Source organism: Otolemur garnettii, unplaced genomic scaffold (assembly GCF_000181295.1).
Source record: "Otolemur garnettii isolate 467f Iridium unplaced genomic scaffold, OtoGar3 scaffold00042, whole genome shotgun sequence".
Taxonomy (NCBI): Eukaryota; Metazoa; Chordata; class Mammalia; order Primates; family Galagidae; genus Otolemur; species Otolemur garnettii.
The window spans coordinates 4,647,465-4,662,868 of NW_003852437.1; the positions used below are offsets into that span (position 1 = coordinate 4,647,465).

Sequence of the window (15,404 nt, forward strand, 5' to 3'; positions counted from 1 at the left end):
GCACTTTACCCAGGGGGACAGCTTGAGGCTCTGTCTCAAAAAAAAAATATATATATATGGTTTGAATAAGAGAATTTCTATAAAACAGTAAAATGTTTAATTGCTGTTTTATGTTACATGAAAATTTCCACCGAAATTCTCCATAAATTAGCAACAGAGTATTATAAGTATCAGAAATTCTAAATAAATAAATAAGTAAAATATACAAATAAAATAATATATAAAGATTATACATAGTGATATGCATAAATTATATATAATTAAAAATTATACATTTTAATACATAAATAAAATTTGATTAACTAATTTTTAAAAATCATTCTTCATCATTTCCCTGAAAATTATTTTATCATAATATCTAACAAATGCTAATATTTGTTTCTATATTACTCACATGTGAACAAGAATTATTTAATTCATATTATACTATTGTGATGTTTAACACTAGAGTAAGTTTTAAGAGTACAAAGGATAGAGAACTTAGAGCCAACGTCCCATTCGGATTGTGTCCCCTCTTTGTCTATTTAAGTCCCTAGAAGGGTATCTCACCTTTTTCTTTCCCTTTCAGTGAAATATTGGAAGAATAATAGTTGTCTTGGACCACACATTAAATACACAAACACTAACAAAAGCTGGTTAGCCAAAAAAAAAAAAAGGTCTGTCCATTCTTTTTGTAATATCCAACACCACAGATAAGCAAAATAAAGTCCTCACCAAATCAGCCTATGGCCCACAGGCCACAGGTTGGACATCCCTGCCTACAGCATCATTTATCCTCTCTGGGTTTGTTTCCTCATAACTAAACGGTCAACACGTGAAATACCTACCCCTCAGACTCCTGTAATAACTAAATACTACCACAGTGAGGTCTCAGGACATTTCTTTATAAGAGAAAAATGACTTCATACCATCAAATTACAGTCTAGAGATCATCTTATTAGGTATTGTTCAAGTGAAATACCAACCAATTTCTTTATAAAGACTTACAAAGAAACACTAGTGCCTTTGTGCAAAAAAAAAAAAAGCAATTTGTTAAGGATTCTGAAACTGTGGAAGTTTACATAGTAATCTGCCAAAGCCTACAAGCTGAAATTCTCAAATTTTAACATGTATATACAATTTTTTTTCTTTGCAATACAGATTCACTATCCTTTCCTCCACCTGGATTCGGGTCTCCCTAGAGCAGTGGTTCTCAACCTTCCTAATGCCACAGCCTTTTAATACAGTTCCTGTGGGTCATGACCCACAGGTTGAGAACCACTGCCGTAGGGCCCAGGAACAAACTCCCCCAAGTGATTCTAACCAAGAAGTCTGTAGGCCACTAGCTGAGATCAGTTCCCGCGCTTCCCAATCTTGTTAATATCATGAAGGAGGAACCTGGGGAGCACAGCCAGACCCATCCATTCCCCTCGAGGATTGACGGAAAGGAACCCACACATGGGTACTCTTACAACCCACAGGAACCCCAACTGGGAAGTACAACCAAAAATGGATTTTTCTACCCTCCTGGATAAACACTAAGACAGGTCGTGAAGGATGGGGCACCCCGTGCTTGGGTCTCAGACCCCATGCCCTTCAGGATTATCTCACTTTACAGGGTCCTTACCTGTAACTGATCTTCAAGAACAGCTGTGGCACTCTCCCCACTGTTTTCATCAACAATTACCACCATATGAGTTAATGAATTTACTTTCACCTGTTCAGCCTCAAGATCATTTTGCAAACTCTAAAGAAAAACATTAAGATAAACCATGATTCTTACTCTTTCACATTTACCTATTTAAAATGTACTTAGTTGTCAATAGTAATTAAGGACACTCAATGAGGCATCATATTTAAATTTCCAATCATTACCCTAAGTGTTCCACTAATGAACCAAGCCCATTATACATCTTCACATTTCATTATGAACCACAGCGGTTTGAAAACAGAATGTCATAACAGATTGAAAACAGGAAATATGATCACTTTTATTTCAAGTGGTGGCAAGAAAACAAATTACTTTTCCACAGAAGGATTGAATGTCCATACTAGAAAGCAAGACAAAAATATAGAATTGTTAAAGCAAAAGTCCAGAGCTTAAATATACAGTCAGAGATCATTTTAGCTGGTGCAGTACGGTATTAAGTAAGAGGTAAGGAGAACATTGTCTGCTAGCCAGAAGTTACTCTGATAGCTCCCCCAAAAAGCAATTCAGACACTTTCCATTCTCACTTTTTCCAAGGAAAGAGCGTGGTCCTTGGACATATGTACACAAGTGATTTATCTCAACATTATCAATAATGTCGTCAAACACCTGCTCCCAGAGTTGTGTTTAAGGTACCTCTAAAGCTTTACTAGATATCTAGAGGTTTCACTGATAAATAAAATTCTTTAAACCTTTTACAGAGAGGATATTTTTATAAGAACTATGAAAAGTTATCCCCTAGACTTGTGACCAAATTAAATTGTCCACCAAAGTTTGGTTCCCCCAAACTTCTTCATGCTTCCCTGGGTCAGAGAAAAAGCAACCGTTTTCCCTAACGGGTTAGGGACAGCACCTCTGTGCGCACTGGCGCAGTACACTAGGTTCTTAACCACGTGCGAATCCTACAGAAGGGACGTCCCTTCAGAAGAAAACTACCTATTCCCATACAAAATGTTACCTGTGCTTTCATTCCTAACTCCGAAAAGTCACATCCCTGGGAACCCTACCCTATGAGCTGCTGAATAAACACGGCAGCGAAGAAGTGTCCTTTCTCCGTGCTAAGGATACAAGTCGTCAGCCTCTGAGAAGGCTAAGTGCTGCTCTTTCATATTTGATAAGGTATTAAAAAAATATGAGATGGATTTACTTTATGTTCTTCCAGGAGCTTCTGTAGGGCGTTTAAATCCCCATCGAGGGGGCGAGCTTCCAGCTTCTGGATGCGCTCCTCGGTGAGAGTTAACCAGGCCGAGAGCTGCTGCAGCTGCTGCTTCTGCAGTTCCATCAGCACGTCGTGCAGCCTGTCCGCGGGGAACACAGCGTTATTCCCACAAGCTATTGCCCTTTGCAAAGGTAAATACAAACTCCAGGCACCAGAGGTACGGGGCAAGGCCACACACCCTTGTCCACACATTCAGAGTAGCATTTAGGCTTCAACTATAGAAACCAAGAGGAAAAAACGTCTCTTTTTCTTCCTAGATGGAGCCACTAACTACAAAGTTAAAGAATGCAAGTGACAGCACCCGGTATTCATATCAGAATCATTGTTTTATTCAGTCAGGAATTCCTGCTTATTAAATAGGTGGAAATGGCAAGGGAATGCAGTTTGCTCTGTAATACACAATACTGAAAGAAAGTGAGCCATGGGAAAGCTAAAAAGAGGGCACAGGATGGGGTGGTAGGTCAATAGTCCTGTCTCCAAACCCAGTCAACGGCTGGCTGACTGTATTACTGCAAATAGTTAACTGGCCCTCTTGAATGTTTTCTCCTTTTTTGCTCAGTTCCATATGCCAACTTTTATCTTTTGGCTTGGTTAATGCATCAAAGAGAAAACAAAGATGGAGCAAAATTCCAGCAACAGCACCAACAGGGGTCTGAGTTTTACGAGGCAAGTTCTGTAATGATCTTGTGTGATCAGACATGCGGACTTCCACTTGAACTAAACTGCAAGTAGCCTATGGAATAAAGGGTTCATGTCTTGGCTTTCCACTCACCGAGACTGTCTGTCCATACTCTCCACCCTAAGTGCTTCCCATCTAGCATTCAGCAAGGTCATTTGTTCCTGGATTTCAAACTCCTCTTCATCAGACAGAGTTCCTTGTGTTATCAGCTGGTTGCCCGCCTGCAGGACACTGCCCACGCTGCTCTGGTGTGCAGTGAGCTCCATCATGAAAGCCTGGAAAAGTACATCATCGTTTGTGAGCCACTCACTGCAGAATAAACCTGACTAAGTTGCTAATGGCTGTACTCCATAGCAATGCTGCAGAAGAAGATAGACTAGTAGAGATCAAATTAAGTGAACTCTGGGTGCAGGGGCTCAAGCCTGTAATCTCAGCACTTTGGAAGGCCAGGAGCTTGAGACCAACCTGGGGAACTTAGTGAGACCAGTCTCTAAAAGAAGTAAAAGAGTTAGCTAGGTGTGGTTGTGCACGCCTGTAGTCCCGGCTACTCAGGAGGCTGAGGCAAGAGGATCACTGAAGCCCAGGAGTTTCGGGCTGCAGTGAGCTATGATTAGGCTACTACACTTCTGTGATGGACAGAGTGAGACCCTCTCTCTCAGAAAAAAAGAAAGAAAGAAGAAAGGAGGGAGGGAAGACTTTGATCCAATGTTTTAAGCTCTGAAAACAGGAATACGCACCTAGTATATGTAAAAACAGAAACAACTCAAAGAGAACAATGTTACATCTGATAAATACCAGTTATTGATTGTGCTACTAATAGATCATGAAAGCATGAAATTATACATAAATATAATAAATAAAACACCATGCTCACCCTAGATGAACTGCTTCAGGAATATCACCATTTCTATTATTTTCAATCCAAAACAGCAAATAAGAAGCGTCAATTAACATACTTACACAAAACAACTACTTAACCAAAAATAAATCTCCATATAGTCAAATTCACAACAACAATGTATATCCTCAAAAGAGCAGGAAACTTTCATTACACAAAATTGTACAGGAGCCTTCTCAACACAGCAAGACCCCATCTCTACAAACAAATAAAAATTAGCAGGATGGTAGCGCACACCTACAATCCCCGCTAGTTGGGAGGCTAAGGCAGTAAAGCCCGAGAATCACTTGAGCCCAGGAGTTTGAGGCTTTGAGGCTGCTATGAGCCATAATGACATCACTGCACTCCAACGTGGGTAACAAAGCAAGACCTCGTCGCAAAAAAAGAAAAAAAAACAAAAGTGTAAGAACACTGGGTAGGAATTTGCTTAATCAGGCAATTGAAAACAATCACTTCCAGGGGAAAACTCGGAACTTAAAGATTGTCGTACTGCTTTGCCGTTTTGTGTCTCACTATAACAACATGCTTCAGGAATGAGCATTACTATGCATTGCTTTAAGAGAGCGGCTCTACAAAATACCCAAGTTACTGTACAATTAAAATCAGAAATCTAATTTGGATGCAGCTAATCGCCCATATCAATTTTATAACAAAGCCCTATCACAAGTCCTAAAATCAGCCATGACCTCAACAGAAAGCAGAATTCAGTAAAGAAACGTCAGGAGAGAGCCCTTGAATGAGGCTCAAACCCCACAGCAGAAACACCCTGTTCAGCAACTACAGATATTTACTTCGTGGGTTGCAAACTGGTCTTTCACTTCTTCAACATCATCAGAAATGTCCTCCTGCTCCTGGAAAGTGTCCTCCGCAGACAGCAACCAGGTCAGCACTTCCTCTAGTGCTATCTGATAGCTGTCCAGATCCATGTCGACCTCGGGGACAGCACCGGATGTTTCAGCTCCGAGACTCTTGCGTTCCTCCTCTCGAGCTGTACCCTATAAAAACAAAGCCCAGAAGAAAAACTACAATTATCATGAAGACAAGGACACCTGATATGGAGAACCTAAGGGAGGTACCACCATATCGTAGGCATCAACCACAATCCCAGGAGTCAGCTGAGCAATGCCACACTTTGCGAGTTAGTCAGAGCGCACGGATTCACTGTGCTGGAATAGCGGAGTCCAAACGTGGCATGCATTTAGGAGTTCTGTGGGAGAGTCTAATATAGTTCCAGAGAGAGAAATAAGCCAAATGAATCACCCCTGAGCAAAAATAAAATGGTTAATAGCACGGTGATAAATGCCACGGTCCCAACAAGGAATGACATTTGCGTTCACCAAGGGCTAAAATAGGAAAGTTTCATAAAGGAGCTGGAACACGTTGGGCCTTCAAGGATGGATGCAAATTAAGGAAAAAGAGAGAAAGATTAGAACCCTGCTCTGACCCCTAGTTAAATTGCTTTTATTGAATTGCATGTTGGCATTGCATTTTAGACACTAAAAGACAGCCACAGGCTCTTGTACGGATTTTTTTCTTTTTTTTAAGGCAATTACTCCCTCAATTACTTGTCCTTTTTTGGTTTGTCTCAAGAGCTCGTGGAATAAATTTCTCTCAAGCTCTTTCTAAGCAACTGAGTATTTCCTTAAGATCTTATGACCACATGGACCACCTCTCTGGTTCTTTTGGTCCCTTTGAGAGCCCAACCTCTTTAAACCCTGCCCACATCCCACCTCTACTTTTGTCATCTCTCAGCCACAATTTTTAAATGACTAATTCAAATGTTCAGAAATGTTCAGAAAACAATACAAGAAACGCTCTTGTATTTAACAGCCAGTTTGTTAACATTCCCTTTCACCCCGGCTTGCATTGGCCCCACAGCTGACATCACCAATCGCCAAATCTACATTTCCAGCATCACCTTTGGGGGTGACCAAATAATTATCCAAAATAGGAGAATATTTCTGAAAATAACCATGCTGGAACAACCAACATAAACTAGAACTTTCCATGCAAAACCCAGGAGTTGATCACCCCACATTTCTCACTCTGGCCCTCGGTAGCATCCTTCAACAGGGCTGACCATCCCCAGCCTCTCAAAGTTCTCCTTACCCTTCTATGATGACACCATGCTGGTCTCCCACCGGGTTCAACAGCAGCTGCTGACCTGTTAGTAATGAATCTCCTCAAAATTAAGCCCTCAGCTCTTTTTCTTCCCTTTGTATATTTGGCCTGAGTTCGCTCATCTTCTACCATTGGCTTTAAAGAACCATCTCACCTTGGAGTCTGAAGTCCCAAGTCTTTTATCCCACTACCTTGGCATCACACTTCAATGTCTCACAGGCTTATCACACTTCAATGTCTCACAAGCTTATCACAGGCTTATTAAACCTTCACTGTTCTCCAGAACTTGTTCCTCCTCAGGCTTCCTCATCTTAGCAGATGGGACAAGATACACAAGTTACTGTACAATTAAAATCAGAAATCTAATTTGGATGCAGCTAATCGCCCATATCAATTTTATAACAAAGCCCTATCACAAGTCCTAAAATCAGCCATGACCTCAACAGAAAGCAGAATTCAGTAAAGAAACGTCAGGAGAGAGCCCTTGAATGAGGCTCAAACCCCACAGCAGGGAGGGGCCTCCCTGCACCTAATTACTCCAACTAAAAACGTGGAAGTCAAGCAGCTGGGGTGCCAGCCACATACACCGGAGCTGGCAGGTTCGAATCCAACCCGGGCCTGCCCAACAACAATGGCAACTACAACCAAAAAATAGCCAGGCATTGTGCCAGGCACCTGTGGTCCCAGCTGCTTGGGAGGCTGAGGCAAGAGAATCGCTTAAGCCCAGGAGTTTGAGGTTGCTGTGAGCTATGATGCCACAGCACTCTACCAAGAATGACATAGAGACTCTGTCTCCAAAAAAATAAAAATAAAAATAAATAAAAACTTGGAAGCCGGATAATTCAAAACTTATCTCAAATCCATCCAGACCTTCCCATCTTCACAACCATCTACACCTCTCCTCTGGACTACAACAGCCTATTAACAGGGGTGGGCATGGTGGTGGCAGGGGGCAGGGGGAGGGCCTCTACTTCCTGGTTGTCACCCCACACTCCCAACTCCACGATCCATTTCTCACGCAACAGCCAGAATGATCTTTTGAAAATGTAATCAAAACTAAGACTTGCCTACTTAAAACTTCTCAGTGGTTTTCCCATCTCAAAGTATACTTTAAAATTCTTAACAAAGTTTGCAAGAAATCAAAGTTTATAAGAATCAGATAGAGAGAGAGTGTGTGTGTATGTGTGTGTGTACATGTGTCTGGTGCTGGATTTTGACAGGTGAATTGGAGAAGACATCTAGGAAAAGGTTCCATTTAAATTGAAGAAAATTGGGCAGCTTGCCACACAACTGTGGATGGAGGGACGCTTCATAGAAGGGAAATCACGCATACAAGAATCTTGAGGAAGAAAGAGGAAAGTCCACTTTTACTACTGGGTCTTGCAAACTAGAAGAGAAGATGGGTTTTAATTAGTATGAGGGCTGGGACGGAAAGACAAGCACACAGAAAAAAATATTTAGGCAGAAGAATCTAATGCATCCAGTAAACTGAACACAGAAGTTAAAAAATGAATGTGGAACTGAAACACTAAGTAACTAAGAGACAGACAGTACAAACACAGAGAGAAAATAAGTTAACTTTTAGACCTAAAATCCTAAAACTGTAGAGCTAAAATAACCCTGGAGATCGCATAGTACCCAAACTGCTATGCCTCAATGAAGATTTCTAAGAACTAGAAAAGTTAGCAACCAGCCAAAAGTCACCCAGATGGGCACCAGCATCCAGGAGGTGGGAGATGGAAGGCGCTGTCTCAATGCAAATGTGCAAAAGGTATTAATCAAAACATATGAGGAGACCTTCAACGGACATTTAAGCAGAAATGCAGGAGCTATTTGCTGACTGAAAGCATATGTTTGTATAAAAAAACAAGCAAGAGAGAAAGTCTGGTTATTAGCATTCATTGGAGAGTAATGGGTGGCAAATTACATTAGAGAATAGATAATTAAAACTTGATCACATTTTATTTCTCAATTAACATAATTCAGCCTCTAAGGCACAAATGAAAGCATGCCAATGAAGAGGTGCATGTTAACACACTTGCACTTGATCAAACAGCAAATAGTTTCTGAAATTCTTACCACGCCACCATGAACCCTAACCAGGAGTGATAGTTTTATCTGTGCATTATGAAAGGCAAATGAAGTCTCTTTTGTTTTGAAGAAAGAATGGCTTTACCACTGTGAATTAAAAAACCCTATCTTTCTAACAAAAAGAATCCCAATCCAATAAACCCAAGCAAGAGTCAAAGCCAGGTTACCTGAGCCATCTAAAAGGGTGCCCCGTTGATGCAGGATAGTAACTACACCGCTAGTGGCAAATGCTTCCCGGCACTTTCTCAGTCAATTATACAAAGTTAAGGCTTTTCCTCAGCACCACTTGACTTTTAAAACTGCCAAGAAGAGCCTTAGATTCACAGTCAGGCCCCCTCTCTCTTCCTCTGTTTCTCAATAATTATTTTTTTTTTTTTGCCTTCTGTATAAAATTATGCTAGTTTTGAAAAGGAAAAAAAAATAAAAGAATTGATACTCACTACCCAAAGAATATGTAAAGTAATAACTAAGTTCTCTGAATCTCAGAGGAAAAAAAGAAGCTATATCCACTCATGACTATTATCACTGTATGGGAATTAAATAATATTTTTAAAAGAAACTTGTTAAATGAGCATGTCAAAACAAACTGAGAGGAAAAATTATAGTAATGATAGCTTGTGTTTACTGAGTATTTATTAGTATTCTTTTAGGTATTTTGAATTCATTATCTTTATAAAGTGGGTGGTTTAAGCACATTTTACAGATAAAACTGCATTTGAGAGATTATTATGTAATTGATCCAAAACAAGTAGCAACAGGGTGAAATTTTAGCTCCAGAACCCAAGCTTTCTGCCACTCTGAAATACATATTCTTATCATTTTGAAATCCATGTCTATCCCTCACTTGCTTGGTCATTAAAAGGTTGAACTAATTGACTTCTAAGGTCTCACCCAACTCAGGATGCTCTCATTTTCTAAACAAAGGGATGATGAGAATAAAATAGGATGAGATAAAAAATGGATCAATTCAAAACAATTAAGGAGAAAATAAATTATGATTTTATCTATATCTCCTAAAAAATAAAACCTCATTTGTGAATAAAACCACTGTAATCCCCTTCATGAAAACCTTGCCAAATAGCTTAAAATGGATTAGTCCTCCTCAATGAAAACAAAGAAAGATCTTTGGATAGTCCTTGTGAGATTAAAATAGAAAAAAATTCCTTTTTTAATGGCCACAAAGGAGAAAGAAAATCAGTACTTAGAAAAAAACCTAGGCTGATATGAGGAAAACCATCTTTATCACATGACAATCGGGATAAAAGATGGCAACCAGCAGATGGAAAAACACCGATTATTACCACGTCATGAAGCAATGTGATCAACTGCCCTAGACCCTAACTCCAGCCTTGTCATGTGAAATAATATATTTCCTTCATAATGAAGTTGGTTGAGTTAGGCTTTCCTACTATGCACATGTGACTACATGCTAATTGATTATTGGAACTTAGATGAAACCAAGAGGTCCTCAGTCAAGGAAAAAACCCTTGGACCATGTTTTTAACTATTACCTGTGAGAAAATAAATATGGCAAGTCAAACATTTTAATAAAAATTCGCCTGTACCTGTATGTTAATTTCTTCTTCTTCACATTCTTTCTTATATTTCCTTGGGAGTGTCTCCACCTCACGGATGGCATCTATAGTGACTTGCTGAGGTAGCACCTCAAACAAAGACGTTAAATACATAATTATGGATTTCTTGTCAGGAAGTGGAACAGCAACATCTATAAGTGGAAGAATATAAGATCTACCTTAAATTAGATGTCGAAAATAGGTGAACTGTTCAATATTAGATATAAAATAACTCTCAGCACCCCCATAAATAATACCTAATATGTAATCTGTATAATACCATAGCTCAGTAAATTGCTACTTCACATCACACTACATGAGACAAAGGCAAAGATTTATTCTTGTTCAAGATCCTTTTTTTAAAAATCTTCTGTAAAAACTCCCCAAAATTCTCAAACATAAGCTATCATATGTTGCTCTTTATGATAAAGACACAGACTTTATTCTTACTATGAAAGTAAGTCTAGACTTCAACCCTGCAAAATCTTTACATCATAAGCAAGAAGCTCACACAAGAATGCATTTCAATCAACTAAATGAAATATTGAGCTGTTTAATAACTCTATTTTCTTAAAATTGTAAATCTTAATTTAGATCAACTATGAGCCAATGTCATAATTAAATTTCTACTTAAAGGAACCTACAAATTGCGAAGTATAAATTACGAATAGATAGTCTGCAATAAAATGCCTTGCACCTAACTTCAAAAGGAAAAAGGTTCCTCAAGTCTCATAATTTATTCTTAAAAGAAAAAAAAAAAAACTACTGCTTTTCAAGCATTCAAAATTATAAAACAAAATGTAGATGAAATTAAACATTGGACAATACCTTCAGGATCTAACAGCTTTTCAATTCCCAAGTAAGTCTGAGCCTTGCTGAAGGCATGTTCAAGTCTCTCAATGGGGGACATTTTAACAACTTTATCCCAGCTGAAGAGATCAGGTCTGAAATCACCATGTAAACAAAAAGCAATGAAGATGAAATATATGGAAACAAAGGAGGCATTGTTATACTCAAATACACTTCAGTTTTATATTTTGAAGTTTATTTTCATATCCCCAAAGCTTGTCAAATATATAATATTTGAAAGCAATTTATAAATATGAAAATAAAAGGTAACACACTCTAAGAATTTTATATTGGTTGAATATGCCTGGTTAATGGTTAATTCTGAGGGAAACACTAAGAGTAGAAGTACTATATAATATTTCCCTAAGAGTAAAAGAAAAAACCAAAGGGGGAGGAATATACCAATACAAAAGAAGACAAGAAAGACAGAAGACATAGAAAAGGCAAGAGAAACGAGAAGCTCAAACTAAGTGGTAAAAATGAATCTAAATATATCAATTATTACAATCGGTGTTAACGGACTAAATTCTCCATTTAAATAATCAAGGTTAGCAGAATAGAAAATGCAGCTCTAATCCATTCCTGGCTTGGTGGGCATTTAGGCCGTTTCCACATTTTGATGATTGTAAATTGAGCTGTGATAAACAGTCTAGTGGATTAACAAGTTGTGGTATATGTATACCATGGAATACTATTCAGCCATTTAAAAAGATGGAGACTTTACATCTTATGTATTAAACTGGATGGAAGGGGAACACATTATTCTTAGTAAAGCATCACAAGTATGGAGAAGCAAGAATCCTATGTACTCAATTCTGATATGAAGACAACTGATGTCCTAGTACATGGTGGGGAAACTCAGTGTGTGCCACACCTCTTGGGGACAGGACACAGTTATAAGAGGAACTTTACCTAACAAATGCAATCAGTGTAACATGGTTCTTTGTGCCCTCAATGAATCTCCAACAATAAAAAAAAGAAAGAAAAGAAAATGCAGCTCTTATCTGTAACCAAAGGCCCTGAGAGCTTCCAACCAATCATTCCTCTCCATGTTACCATTGTCTGGTACTGTATTTCATTTATATCTTAATTTTCTTTTAATCTCTCCAATTGGACATTATTATTGCTTTTATATTCCCCAAAGTTAATCATTTTCTTTGCCCTCTGTCTGTTCTTGAATCTTAGACTTATCTACTTTCTGGGATTTGCTTTCCCCAACTGCCTTCCCCCAACACATTTCATCTATTACCAGAGTGGGCGACACTCTGGGCACGACAGCCACTGGTGTGCCAGACGCCAGATACCTCCTCCTTTCTTGCTTGATGTACACTTTTCTGCAGCATGTTACCATTTTTATATACCCTATAACTTACATTTTTATTTCTTTTCAGTAATGTCCCTCTACTGGAACATACACACCAAAACACTAAGATTTTTGCCTCTTTTGTTCTCTGCTATATAACCTGTACCTAGTACATAGAAAACACTCTAAAAAAGGAAGAAAACACTGTATATTGTTGTATCAATTAATTAATAAATGGAAAAAGGTACTTACTAAAATCCAACCATTTCTTGATAAAATCTCTTAACCAAGTAGGAACAAAAGACAACCTCCTTAAACTGATAAAGGAAGAGGAGGAGAAGGTTGGGTGGGGAGGATTTTCTAGCTTCATAAAAAGCATATCAAAAAAGCTGCAACAAACATCATTCTTACAGTAAAGTCCTCCCTTTGTTATCAAGAACAAAACATTCAGCTCATTATCACCAATTCAAATCAACACTGCATTGAAGACCAGAGAAGGAAAGAAATAAAACACTCAAAATTCAAGGACATTCTTAAAGGGGGGAGGCCAAAAAAAAAAAAAAAACCACAGTCACAGAAATAAACTTACTAAATTTGTAAGAATTGAGTAAGTTTCCAGATACAAAATTATGAAATGTAGACACATCTGTATTTTCACATACCAGCAAAGAATATACTGGAAATAAAACTTGAGAAAACTGATCATTTACTACAACAGCAATAAAACATAACAAATTATGCCTTTGACATTTAAATCCTTGATCCACGTAGAATTTATTTTTCGAGTTTGATGAGGGGAGGCACCAATGCACTTATTTACACGCAAATAACCAATTATCCCATACCATCTAGTAATCTGGAATATTAGCTCCCTTTTATGTCAGAGTTTCCTATGTAATTTCTGAGCGCCTTATTCTGTTAGGCTGAACTATATGAAACTACCATTGACATACATCAAAAACAATCAGGTATTAGCAATTTTCAATGATTCAGCTTATTATACTAGGGCATTCATCATAGTACTTCATAGTCTTAATTAATAGAACTTCGTAGTTAGCTTGGGTTTCTTTTTGTAAAGTATTTCAGTCTGGTGTTTCTTCAGAAGCATGCTAGCTATTCTTGGACCTTTGGTCTTCCATAAAATTAGCATCTGTTTACAAGTTTCACAAAAAAATCATTTGACTATTTTTCGTTGAATTTATGCAGTTGGACTTTTGGTAGGAGAAGAGCAGCTTACACAAATCTTTGTATACATTACTAGTTAGTGCTAACTGAGGGGGACTGAACTATGTGAATTATTTCACATTCGTTAGCTTATAATTATACAGGACAAACCAGGGACATTGCACTGTGGCATTTAAATCCCATGGAAATAAAGACTTGACGCGTAGTGTTCTTCCATGATATTTCTTTCCTTAAGATTTTCATAGAGAAAGTGCAGAGATGAGAGCAGTGATAGTGGGGAAGAGGCTTTGGGGAGTGGCAGGGGAGGGGCAGAGAGGAGACAAATTTGTAGAGCCCACAGTTAAGTAGATGTCTCACTTATGTCGGTGGAGCACAGCATTAAAGGCAAGTCCGTCTGTCCAGCTGGTGGTGAAGTTGAGCACGTTGACTTGGCTGTAGGGCCTGGTAGTCTGGCGCACCCAGCTCAGCAGAATCTTCTCGCTGTTCGTCTGTTGCAGGTCTGACATGACGTCCTTCATGACGTCCTTCACCTGTTCACGAGAAAGGCAAGCCTGCCTGTAACCAACACAGTCACTCCAACAAGTCCTTGAGTAAGGAGTACTGTGCTAATTAATCATGATGGCACAAGTAACTGGCACTCATTTTATTTCAAATTTTCCTTTAAACCCCAGAATCATAGAATTTTAACTGTGACCATTTTGAGTGCTAGAAGTTAGAGGTGATTTTTGCCTCACTTTCCTATATTACTGAACCCTCCAGACCCTAGCCAGCACTTGCACTGTGCTCAGTTATAATGAACACTACTTTCACTGTAGTGTTCAAAACAGGTCCTATTTTAATACTATACATTTACAAAAACATTCAAATGAAGAAAACTCAATTTTTATTTTCTATTAAAATAAACAAGAAAGGAACATCTCTTGACTGACTACAAAATCAAAGAATGAAATACCTTTCCATATAGCAATAACAATTATACTCTAGAATTAATATTTATACTATTTGTTCTCATGTAGTATTTTAAGAACGTGCTCGAATATTGATGTAGTTATACTAAAAGGACACAGAAGCCAATTTAAGAAGCTCACACTGGCCAAATCTAGGAAAACTTGAGCATCAAAGTTGAGTATGAACAGTAAAATACTATAAACCCATGTAAAAATCCATAAGTCTGCACTGGTATGTAAATGAACGAATGGATAGATAACACAGACAGAGAAACAAGAGACAAGTACAAGTAGAAAGCATATTAATCAATGTAAAAGGAATGATAAAATTAGAAAATCACTATTTGTTGAGCATCACCATAATAACCGATCCACATAAGAGTAATGAATAGATGCTAAAATTAATGGGTAAAGGTTTGACAATAACTAAATATTTACGTAGTCTCAACAATTATCCCCATAAAATACTTTTTTTTGAAACAGAGTCTCACTCAGTCACCCTCAATCATGTACAGAGGCATCGTAGCTCACAGCCACCTCAAACTCCTGGGCTCAAGGAATCCTCTTGCCTCAGCGTCCCAGATAGCTGGGACTACAGGTGCCTGCCACATGGCCCAGCTAGTTTTAGAGTTGGGGTCTCGCTTTTGCTCGGGCTGTTCTCAAACTGCTGCACTTAAGCAATCCACCCGCCTCGGCCTCTCAAAGTGCTGAGATTACAGGCGTGAAAGAACAAAGGGCAGTTACTTTATAGTGCAGAAACCCGGCAGATACCATCCTAACCACGCAACTAAACTTAACATTTCCAGAAAAAGAATTAATGGCAGCACCTGCCCCCACAGGGCGTACTGAGA

General features: G+C 38.6%; 1 protein-coding gene across 1 annotated transcript in view; it reads right to left on the minus strand.

Annotated features, from left to right (window-relative positions):
• UTRN (utrophin) overlaps positions 1 to 15,404 on the minus strand; it is a 513,062-nt gene that overhangs the window by 356,840 nt on the left and 140,818 nt on the right. The window contains exons 7-13 of the mRNA XM_023513504.1: positions 13,964 to 14,136; positions 11,098 to 11,213; positions 10,261 to 10,421; positions 5,275 to 5,478; positions 3,679 to 3,860; positions 2,835 to 2,985; positions 1,607 to 1,726 (exon numbers count right to left, since the gene is read on the minus strand). Coding sequence (XP_023369272.1) covers positions 1,607 to 1,726; positions 2,835 to 2,985; positions 3,679 to 3,860; positions 5,275 to 5,478; positions 10,261 to 10,421; positions 11,098 to 11,213; positions 13,964 to 14,136 — 1,107 coding nt within the window. The remainder of the gene's footprint in view (positions 1 to 1,606; positions 1,727 to 2,834; positions 2,986 to 3,678; positions 3,861 to 5,274; positions 5,479 to 10,260; positions 10,422 to 11,097; positions 11,214 to 13,963; positions 14,137 to 15,404) is intronic.